This window comes from Argopecten irradians, chromosome 5 (genome assembly GCF_041381155.1).
Source record: "Argopecten irradians isolate NY chromosome 5, Ai_NY, whole genome shotgun sequence".
In the NCBI taxonomy this organism is placed as follows: domain Eukaryota; kingdom Metazoa; phylum Mollusca; class Bivalvia; order Pectinida; family Pectinidae; genus Argopecten; species Argopecten irradians.
Genome location: NC_091138.1, coordinates 26,127,814 through 26,140,117, shown reverse-complemented (window position 1 = coordinate 26,140,117; position 12,304 = coordinate 26,127,814). Strand labels below are relative to the sequence as shown.

Below are 12,304 nucleotides of genomic sequence, written 5' to 3'. Positions count from 1 at the left end.
AAGGTGACTACTGGTACTTCCTAGACTAGATACCTCATCTGCAGGTGACTGCTGGTACTTCCTAGACTAGATACCTCATCTGAAGGTGACTACTGGTACTTCCTAGACTAGATACCTCATCTGAAGGTGACTACTGGTACTTCCTAGACTAGATACCTCATCTGAAGGTGACTACTGGTACTTCCTAGACTAGATACCTCATCTGAAGGTGACTACTGGTACTTCAAAGACTAGATACCTCATCTGAACTAGATACCTCATCTGAAGGTGACTACTGGTGCTTACGTCTGGGTGTTGATATCTACTTATTTGTTTTCCTTATACAATCCCGCCTACTACTTCGATTTAACACCACTCCTCATATAACCCATGTGTCTAATAGACATCCGTTCACATATGCCCTTGGATGTTGGTATGTACTTATTCTGTTGGTGTTTTCTTGAATCCTTGTTATCCCTGGCTGTTGGTGACACTGTCCTCTCCAATGACGCAAAAGACTACTAGAAAGATAATGGTGTCGTCTTTAGAGCTACGATTAGTGCTTATTAATTCAACAAGTAACGATTATGAAAATCATCACTAAAACTTTGTATGCATTTTATTGTACACACAGCCAGACATTATTTTTCCACATATAAATACGGCGGTTTTTTCGAAGCAAAATTGTACGGCAAGTCTATGAATTGTAATCTTGACGTCTTATGAGCGGTAGGTAGATATTAGAAATGGCCGCTATTTTGTTTTGGACAAAAAATATATCTATATATATATATATGCATATATACGCATAAAACAATTGGAAACCTTCGAAAAAAAAGACAGAAAATTGTATCCGAGTGATTCTCTGAGGCAGTGCTCAACCAGGACACATAGTCACCATTTCGCACCCGGCCAAAAGGAATAGTAGGCCGGGTACCTATATTCGTTCTACTACCAAAGCCATTCATTTCAAGGTATGGTACCAGATGTTGCTGAAAGTTTGGTACCGTAACACTCTCCATTCCTCAGCTCCTGTTGACTCTGAACCATGCTTTTAACCTATGTAATAGATAGATAGATAATCTTTATTTCCCAATAAACATGAGATTTCAAACACACAAAACAAAACAACTATGACTCTGCTATGTGAGTCTATTACCGAAACACAATCCCTTTTGGCCCTGTGAATATGTTTCCAAAACAATCAATTCATTTTGCTAACTCCAAAATCACTCCCTCCCATCTTTGAATACTGTAGATATAGTCCAAAGACAATGCCAATGAGAAAAAAACAGCCCCGCAGGGCTAACAAGATTTGTGTTTGTTATCGAAACATAGTCAGCTAAACCTGCCTATACTATTAGGCTTTTTAAAAGCCTAATAATATAGGCAGGTTTAGCGGACTAATCGAAACAGTACCAATTCCTTTAACTTTGTTTGCAAAACACTTTGCTATCTTCTGATGTTACAAATTTGCTTTCGAGACACTCCTAATGCCCTTGTCAAAATGTACTCCCCCGCAGGTCCAAAAAGGTATTCATTTTCCTGACAGCTCATACATGCCATTGGAGATTGCTATGTCACTGTCTATTGAACTCGTTATCTGTAATCGTCACTCCGAAGTGTTCCCCAGAGAAAAACCTGAAATGTGCTCCAACTGACAAGACACTTAATTCAAAACCATAAAGATAACACTTCATAAAGCTTGATACCAGACATACAATGACTTGACATGCAATATACGTGACTGGCGGTACGTTATGAGACGGTATACACTGGCGTATGTCTCAAGTTAGACGAGGTAGAGATAACGCCTTTCAAACTATACTAGACATTCGTTTATCAATTTTAAAAACAACAGAAATATGGAAAATGGTATATACATACAAGTCAATTCTGCTAATCCCATTGCCTCTAAAGTTACTTTCCATAATTATCCCTACTGCTTTAAAGTGAACAGTCGGGCAAGGATGGCTAAAGTCGGTAAAAATGGTGTGAATGTATCCAGTTTAATTTCTTATGAAATAGAAAAATAAAATCTCTCGCCAAAATCTGTCTGCGTACGAAGAAATTAATTTAAATTATAGGAATCCTAAAACGTCCTCCCGGCTGACTATGTCCATGGTTACATTTACACGCAGTCTCGCTTTCAACTAAATCCTTTACTTTAATGGTCAGAACTGGGAAACGTAAGCAGAACTTGGCCGTCGTATTAATATGTGAGAACTTTAGACTGGTTTTCTTTGCCCGACTATTCACTTTAAATGATACTATAAATGGTGTGTAGATGTGGATCGCGGAAACTTCAAAAAATAACAATAAGTTTATTTTATTGACATCAGTTTTAAATAAATGCTTTTTATAATAAACAAGATGCCCGTCGTTGTTCAAGATCAGAATATGCTAAGTAACTAATCGATATTCTTTGGCAGAGAACTTTCAGATCTCTATCAGAGAATCGTTTACTATATAATTGACATTTGGGCTGAAAAAGGCACATCTTGATATCATAGCTACATAAAAATCAACCAAAAGGCAATAAGACGGAAAATTTTAAACTTTGATATAGATGAGGAATATATAACAAGTCTTCCAACATTACCGGAAAGAAATAAGTTATATCATAACAAAAACAAGAATGAATATATGAAGGGACAAATCAATCATTAAAATTTGTACATATATCGAAAAAACACAGTTCTAATGGAAATTAGATCAGTCGGTTTTACCTTGATATGCCAGAAAAGCCCATGGTGGTGAAATGCGTGTGAAATATTCAAACTCGCTCGCTGTCCGCCATTACACATTGTGTGCGAACATCTTGTATGCCGAACCCTGTCCCTTGCTAGTTTAGTAATGCTACGTTTGTCTAGAACTGCTCAAATCACTCTGACAGTAGTGTGTTTACCTTATTAGGTGAATTATCTTGCCTAAAAAATTATTTTATCACCTCCACAGTGGTTATGTAGTTCATTTGTTTAACCTACGTGACTTTGGCTCGGATATAGGTACAGCGGACATAGTGTACCTGCTTAATCGTATTGATCAACGATTAGTAATTACAACGGTATCAATTAAAATACTTATACAATGACGTGGAATTTGTCAATATTTTATGATATATGTTTCATAAGAAATGTAAAACAGTACATTTATACCATATTTTGCTTCTTGGTTATGTAAAAGAATTAGCCTGAGTGAATTGTCCCTTAATGCATTTATGATTCTTTACATTCGTTTTTTCTTACATTCCAAAGTGAAAAAAACCCAAGAATTTCACTTCTTCATTTCTTTTTATTTGTATATATACTTTTGTGATCTATGAGCTGTCTAAAAAGAATAAAACAGCTTTAAATTACACTGACATTTTGATTAAACATAATGATTTTTTAGGGATCCTAATGACACATATTCAACTTAACATATTGTAAAAGTCACAACTGTTTTTGTTGTGTGTTTTTTTAATCTGTCTCTGATAAGGCTTTAGAAAATGACATCACTTATTATCAGACAGTCAATTACCTTTACTGCTAGTTCATTTTAAAATGGCGGTTTGTATTATCTCCTGTCCTTTGGTATTGTTACTGTTCAGTGTCGCAGTGTCGGGAACGTTGTGGCTCCTCCTCGAAAGGACACCGACCTGACTTCACAAATGGCAGATATGAGAAAGGAATTTCAAAGTAAGATAGATTGTCTGTTCCAAGTTATCCAGGAAAAAGATGACATCCACGCCACTGAGACAGCTAAACTACAGAAACAAGTAGATATGTTAAAGGACGGATGTTGTCAGAACGATCCGAGATCATCTTCGTCCAGTAAGAAGAGGAATAGTTCCGAGGATGTTTCTGAAGGTGACATTATGTCCCCTCAAACTGTCAGATCTTCCGAACGTCGTCAGGGAATTCGACCTGAATCACGTCAAAAAGTCTTGAGAGTAGGTACGTAAGCAAGTGATGACGAGATTTGTTTATGTGTTTGCATATTACAGTTATCTGCGCTTGTCAATAGTTTCATGCGCCATGTGTTTGTGACTATAGTTTCATATTTCAGAGAAAACAATGTTTATTTCGTTTGTCTTTCCGTAATGTTATTCATTATGCGAAATGAAATGATAAGAAATATCTCTATTTCCCAACACGTCACTTCATTTTTACATGTGCTCACGAATCAAGACGAGCTTTTAATATCTATTCAACACCAACATTTTGAAAATTAATTTAATGTGAAATGAACACATCCGGTCAGACAATGAAGCTAAGTTGTGGTCTATAATTCCAATTGATTTTTACTAGTATTATTAGCAATTATAAAGTGATTTCTGCAGAAAAGTTTCTATCCAAACACATAAAAACCAAAAAAAATAAAGTGCATATTTCTGTGTTGTATCTAATGTTTATAAGTCATCAAACATGTTCTTGTTCATTTAAATGATTTTCACAGCTTTATTCATCATACCTGATGGTTTTCAATTACTGACGAAGAAATAAAATGTCAAAAATATCGCTCAGTTACGACAAATATAATTTTAAGGATACACAGAGGAGATAGATGCAGTAAATGCGTGGTAATCGGTTGCATTACAACACTAAGTTGGCTGATATCATAAAAAAGAAAGATGACATGATGAAATTGTAGAAAATTGCAAAATATCAAATACAATTACAAAAATCATTATTATATTTTCAACTTTTCAGGCCAAACAAGTAGAACGTACGTGGCCTTTTATTCGTATGTTAAACAGCGATTGTCGAACCTCGGACACAACCAACACATCATTTTTGACAAAGTGGTTAATTGTGGGCAACGCATACTGTGTACCTGTAACCTTTTCTGTTTATTTTCCGATCAAAGTTATCATTTTGTTAAATTGAAAAGTGGTAAGATACTAAAACTAACGCCAGACGTAACAGCTATACTGCGAATGAGACATTTCCTGGAACTCCTTAACACCGTTTTGCCCGCAACACGACTCTAACATAGCTGATGAGAGTTATGCATATTTTGAAACTCCTTTAGCCGCTTGGTGTCTTCGGCGGTAATCTTCAGTGATATAGCACTATAAAAAGGACAACAGTTCCACTATACAAGAAGACAGAACACGAACATACCGCAGTCTCCCAAAACACGCAACTCGCACTTCACACATGCTACACACTGCATACATGGGATGCCGTCCTTACATGACCCTGGATGTTAATAGGACGTTAAAATTAACAAACAAACAAACGAACCATTAAGAGCGCGTCGTAAGAGGAAACCATGAGGTTGTAAATGGGACATTTCTTGAAACTCCATAAGACTACTTCATTCCGCATCATCAACAGAAACTGCAAACAGATGAATTCGTTAAACCTGTTGAGCAGCATCGACCGGGAAAACATCGATGACGTGAATAAAATATTTCCCGAAACTCCTCAAGTCAATATTTTCTGGAACTTTGTTAGCAACGCATTGCCACCAGAAACAGATATTTGTAGAGATAATGTAAGGAAACAGATAATATTAGTATTATCAAACGATTTGTGTGGTAAGTATTTTCTACATGATGGTATGTTGCAAAGTTAATATAAACTTTATTTTATTCATTCATTATAAGTCATATAATACAAAAGCAATCAAATAGATATAACATGAAATGGATTCAGAAATAAGTATTTACACTTATATTAATCCGTCTCCAAAGTTAGTATTAACATTAAACTTTATGAACCAGTATGTCTGGTGTTGAGTCGTCCCCTCCTGATCCTGTAGGTCTGGTGTTGAGACGTCCCTCCTGATCCTGTAGGTATGGTATAATTAATACAACTTGGACCGGTATGACCGATACCTTCGCGTTAGTACCTTTATATGTACTAGAGATCCAGACAATCTTCCTAGTTCTATTACCCGCTGGTCCTGATATTGAAAAGCTTCCATTCATTTGTCCCGTGAATCCAGTACAGGATACACTCCCCATTTCTTCGATCATATGAGTTAATTACCGATAATCCACTTCTTTGGCTCTATGAATGTTACCGAAAGACGCCCCACTCCTTTGGTTAAATAAATTTGTTCGAGAAACACTCCCGTCTCTGAATAATGTAAAATAGGTCAATAGACGCTCCCAATCCCCTTGTCAAATACACTCCCCCCGTAGGTCTGAGAAATATAATTTTCCTTACAACGGCATATATGCATTTTGAGATTCCTGTATCACGGTCTATTAACCACGTTATCTGTAATCGCCAGCCGAAGTGTTCCCAAGAGGAAAATATGAAATGTGCTCCAACTGACGAGACACTTAATTCAAAACAATAAAGATAACACTTGTTATAACCGTGAATACCAGATATACAATGACTTGACATGTATTCGTGACTGACAACACCTTATGAGTAAGATGGTATATACTGACATAGGTTTTCTTAGACAAGGTAGATACCTTATTGAAAAGGTTCCAATACAGCCGTGCTAGACATTCGTTTATATCAATCTGTATACAAACATCTTTAGGGTATTGACGTGTATCAATCTGTATACAAACATCTTTAGTGTATTGACGTGGGTGTTTTCTTGGAATGCTGTTAAGAAATGTTTTTCTAATAAATGCATTTCAAATCGACTAATAGGTTTGTCGAAACCAAATGTGCTTTGTAACTAGGCGATATTTTTGGCAGAGTTCTGCAAGATCGCTATCAGAGAAAATCGTTTGCTCTAAACGGGAATATGGTTGAGAAAGGCATATCTTCAAATCATAGCTACGTAAAACTCAACCAGAGGGCAATAAGGCGGAACTCTAAATGATATATATAACAATAACTCTGATATTTAATATCAAAAAAGAATCTGGGAATATTGTTTTGAATTCTTCACATATTTATTTTATAAATTTGTTATTGAGGATAGGAGGGGTATCACTTTGGACCGTTTTACGTCCACTCTGTGATCATCAAAATATTTTGCATCAAGACACCTTAGGGTCAGCTGCATATTGTGTGCTATTCAGAATATCTGAATTTTTCTGGGCTTATGGTAATTTCAGAGGTCAATGGTCAACGGGTAAAAGTTCACATTTTCATTGTTGAATGCTTATTGGACAAATGATACCATTCATTGAATATGACATAATTTATGCACGAGACCTAGCCAATGCGACCCTAGAATGTAATCTTCCTAAGCAGGTCATGTCAAGATCCACATGCAGTACTAAACAACAATCTCTAGATATCAAATCGTTGAAAAATATTAGTTTTCAGCAAAATATTTAAGTTTTTTAATGCTAGAGAACAAATACTTAACTAGGTCACTGTGACCTACTTTTTAAATTTTACACCTTACAATTGGTTATATTTTATGCTGGAGGGCAAAGTGGCACCTTTAACCATGGTGGAAATACAGTCATAGTGGAACTAGTTGATGGCGACACGGTATGGATAAGGAATGCTGCCGGTACAGAATAAGGAGCTGTCATTGATTACACTTACACTAGCTTTTCTGACTTTCTATTGTATCCATACGAATAGCAAACTCTAGTTTTACCAGCAATTTAAACTGCCAGCAATTGTTGAAGGACACATTGCGACGAGACTTAGAACATTTAGACATACTTCGTTGTCAAGCGCCTTTAGTAATAAAAGCACCATTTGTAATATTTGTCTTATATTGTTTTATCTTTATTTAATTTATGAGCCATTAAACCCCGTATCATCGATATGGGTTCAATGAAGAGGTCGGGTCCATTGATATATTTCTGAAAGGATCAAACTACATGGCTTATCTGTTGTTGCCTTCACACGTGACATTGTTAAGGGCTCAGTATTGTCCAGATTTTGTGTTTATCTTATACAGAATTAGCTAACCACAATAAATGGAATGTAGATGTGCATCGTGGAAACCTAAATCACAACAGATGATTTAACAAAAACCTCATTTTATTAGCCAAAAAATACTTTTTAAACTCTTCAAATAGACAAGATGTACGGCTTAATTCAAGATCAGAATGTATTAAGAACTAATAGATATTATGTTGGCAGAGTTCCTAAAGGTCGCTATCAGATAAATGCTCTAAACGAGCATTTGACTGAGAAAGGCATATCTTCATATTATTGCCACATCAAAATCCTCCATCAGTCGGAACTTCATATGCTACTAACGGTATCTATAATAATCACTTTTAAATTGACTTTAAACTTTGATAACTATGAGGATTTCTTTTGCAGTTGTACTCGAATATCATCAAAACGAAATGAGATGTATCTTCACAAAAATAAAGAACCAACATATTTTAATCATTTGTTATTATTCTTAGAAAACTTTGATTTCTACATTCAATGAAAAGAACCATCCATGTTGGCTTAGAATATCTTATAATTTCGCTTTTTATCATCATATATACTTTTGCAACAATTCGTCCAAAAAAGGACAAAATAACTTTAAATTCCAATAACACTTTTAAAAATGCCTAACATCTTGTGTTTTATTGACCTAAATGAAACGAATTTTAGCTTAACATAATGTGGGTTTGATGAATCTTAGTGACATGTATGTAACATTTAACATATTGTAAAAGTCGTAATTTTATTTTTCATCTGTCTCTGATAAGGCTTTAGAAAATGACATCACTTATTATCAACAGTCAAATTACTTTACTGCTAGTTCATTTAAAATGGCGGTTTGTATTATCTCCTGTCCTGTGGTATTGTTACTGTTCAGTGTCGCCCAACTCGGGGACGCTGTGGCTCCTCCTCAAAAGAACACCGACCTGACTTCACAAATGGCAGATATGAGAAAGGAATTTCAAAGTAAGATAGATTATCTGTTGCAAGTTATCCAGGAAAAAGATGACATCCACGCCACTGAGATAGCCAAACTACAGAAACAAATAGATATGTTAAAGGACGGATGTTGTCAGAACGATCCGAGATCGTCTTCGTCCAGTAAGAAGAGGAATAGTTCCGAGGATGTTCCTGAAGGTGACATTATGTCCCCTCAAACTGTCAGATCTTCCGAACGTCGTCAGGGAATTCGACCTCAATCACGTCAAAAAGCCTTGAGAGTAGGTACGTAAGCACGTGATGACGAGATTTGTTTATGTGTTTGCATATTACAGTTATCTGCGCTTGTCAATAGTTTCATGCGCCATGTGTTTGTGACTATAGTTTCATATTTCAGAGAAAACAATGTTTATTTCGTTTGTCTTTCCGTAATGTTATTCATTATGCGAAATGAAATGATAAGAAATATCTCTATTTCCCAACACGTCACTTCATTTTTACATGTGCCGTAATTTTTGTGCTCACGAATCAAGACGAGCTTTTAATATCTATTCAACACCAACATTTTGAAAATTAATTTGAAATGAACACATCCGGTCAGACAATGAAGCTAAGTTGTGGTCTATAATTCCAATTGATTTTTACTAGTATTATTAGTAATTATAAAGTGATTTCTGCAGAAAAGTTTCTATCCAAACACATAAAAACCAAAAGTTTTTAAATTGCATATTTCTGTGTTGTATCTAATGTTTATAAGTCATCAAACATGTTCTTGTTCATTTAAATGATTTTCACAGCTTTATTCATCATACCTGATGGTTTTCAATTACTGACGAAGAAATGAAATGTCAAAAGTATCGCTCAGTTACGACAAATATAATTTTAAGGATACACAGAGGAGATAGATGCATAAATGCGTGGTAATCGGTTGCATTACAACACTAAGTTGGCTGATATCATAAAAAAGAAAGATGACATGATGAAATTGTAGAAAATTGCAAAATATCAAATACAATTACAAAAATCATTATTATATTTTCAACTTTTCAGGCCAAACAAGTAGAACGTACGTGGCCTTTTATTCGTATGTTAAACAGCGATTGTCGAACCTCGGACACAACCAACACATCATTTTTGACAAAGTGGTTACCAATGTGGGCAACGCATACGATTTACAGTCAGGAACGTTCCGTTGTGCAGTGTCTGGTATATATGTTTTTAACGTACATTTGCTTGCCCTCCCTGGACAGGATGTTGATGTAAAGTTGGTGAAAAATGGATCCGTAGTTGGTTATGTTTATGCCGGAGGGGAAAGCGGCACCTTTGACCATGGTGGAAATACAGCTATTGTAGAATTGGCCGAAGGAGATTCAGTATGGGTACAAAATGAGTACACGCAACATGGAACTACCATTGATTTCTTTTACACAAGCTTTTCAGGATTTATGCTATATCCATACTAAACGTAAAATACGTTTTGCTAGCAACTCGCATTGTAAAGAATTTTGGTTCCTATAAAAAATAAAACCACCGTTTATAATATTTTTTTCTTCATTTCATGTATTGCTTTTAATTTTATTCATAATGAGGAAAAACGGTATAAAGCTAGTATATTAATAATCCGAAATAAAAGGCCAAAATAAATTCAAAGTAAAAGCAAAATCATTTCTATGGAATATATATTCAGCCACTATAGGGCCTTCTTCAGTCCGAAATAACACTAACACAACGTGTTCGTCTACATTTTATTCGTTCAGAATTAAACTTTAACTGCTAGGCTGTATTCCTATACGTACAATAAAGACGTAAGATGTAATTATACTTTTTTAATTTTCCGTAATATATTCAAACTTCCATAATACTGAATCATGTATAAAATGATGCATGACTTTCCTACCTTGGTTATGATTTCAAAATAATTCAACTTAATGTAAGCAGTAATCAAATACGCAATGTTTGTTATAACCAAATTCAAGCATATATTTTCTGTTCATCTCCTAGTAACATTAAATTATTCAATTTAATTTAAGCGGTATTCAAATACGCAATGTTTGTTATAACCAAATTCAAGCATATATTTTCTGTTCATCTCCTAGTAACATTAAAAACAATTCAATTTAATTTAAGCGGTATTCAAATACCCAATGTTTCTTATAACCAAATTCAGCCATATATCTCCTGTTCATCTCCTAGTAACACTCTTAACTTACAAATCACAGTATGCTCTTTAACACGATTCAATACCAAGATGTTGCAGATTCAGATATCGTCAAACAACTCTGAGACTTCAACAAGACGGCATTTCGACAGTGATTCATTTTTCAGTACTTTTTCGTCAGAACACGTTCTTCGTTGTCCTTTACATTGATCAAAACTATACAGTTGTTGAATGAGGGTGAGGGCAACAGATGATTTCTTGGACACAGAGACAAACTGTTGCCCAAGGCCGAAGGCCGATGGCAAAAGTTAGTTTGAGGCTCTAATAAATTATCTGTTGGCCGAAAACCCAGTAGATAACTGTTTTGTTATACCCAATTGTGACGTCACTCCGGTCCAACAGCACATTTTAACGTCGATTTTAACAGTTCTTTGGACCGCTCGAAGGAACAGTTCATTTATTTGCACACTCGTCAATAGAGTTTATATTTATTAACTATTTTATAGGGGTATAACAACCGTTGATGTTGAGGCCTATGTTGTTGAAACTTGAGATAACATGACTGAGGAATCTGCCACATTTTCTTTAAAAAACACCGACTACACAGTTACCTCATACAGTGTATGATGCCATAGAAATCGATGTAATAATTTATGGTAATAACTTTAATTTGAAATAGAAGTTCGATCTTGAGATCTTTATCGTTGCTCCTCGACCTGAGCTAGCCTTTTATATTCTTCATATTGTTCAAGATTAAGAACACATTTGTTCTACTTCAAATAATATTTTCAGTATATAGAGTTTGGTTTGGTTTTATTAGTTCAGCGTCCTATTAACTGCAAGGGTCATATAAAGACGTACAAAAATGTACCAGGTTTGTTGGTGGAGGAAAGCCGGAGTACTTGGAGAAAAATCACCGACCAGCACTAAGTACCTGTCAGCTGCCCAACATGGGATTCCAACTTATTTCCAAAGTCGTCGGAAAGTTTCATGCCCATTTTATACGATTGTATTCTCTTCTTTTCTTTACATGCAACTTTTTTACAAACAATTTTGATGTATGACACTTCCTCCTTTTATTATCCTGTCCATGTTACCATACCGTTTTCCCCTTTAAGTGCTGTCATGCACTAGCGAATGTTTAATAAGTTGCTCTGTACGTAGTGATACAGTATCGCAAAGTTCATCAGTACGTTTTCGTTTTCCCACCGGGAATTGATCTGCGTCTTATTATTTTTTGTAACCTTTTCTGTTTATTTTCCGATCAAAGTTATCATTTTGTTAAATTGAAAAGTGGTAAGATCCTAAAACTAATTAAGCCTGCAACGCCTGACGTAACAGCTATACTGCGAATGAGACATTTCCTGGAACTCCTTAACACCGTTTTGCCCGCAACACGACTCTAACATAGCTG

General features: G+C 35.4%; 1 protein-coding gene across 1 annotated transcript; it reads left to right on the top strand.

The window, feature by feature from the left end:
* The first annotated feature begins 1,949 nt into the window (after window positions 1-1,949).
* LOC138324344 (uncharacterized) lies at window positions 1,950-10,257 on the top strand. The gene is made up of 4 exons (XM_069269419.1): window positions 1,950-1,979; window positions 3,572-3,913; window positions 8,594-9,017; window positions 9,783-10,257. The coding sequence occupies exons 1-4, from the start codon at window positions 1,950-1,952 to the stop codon at window positions 10,193-10,195; spliced, it is 1,209 nt and encodes a 402-aa protein (XP_069125520.1). The 3' UTR covers window positions 10,196-10,257.
* The last annotated feature ends 2,047 nt before the right edge of the window (window positions 10,258-12,304 follow it).

Excerpts from the sequence above, each read along its gene's own strand:
- LOC138324344 (XM_069269419.1), top strand. The coding sequence starts at position 1,950 with ATGGCTAAAGTCGGTAAAAATGGTGTGAAT. Across the intron at positions 1,980-3,571 it reads TCGGTAAAAATGGTGTGAAT|TGTCGCAGTGTCGGGAACGT; the intron begins GTATCCAGTTTA and ends GTTACTGTTCAG. Across the intron at positions 9,018-9,782 it reads TCAAAAAGCCTTGAGAGTAG|GCCAAACAAGTAGAACGTAC; the intron begins GTACGTAAGCAC and ends TCAACTTTTCAG.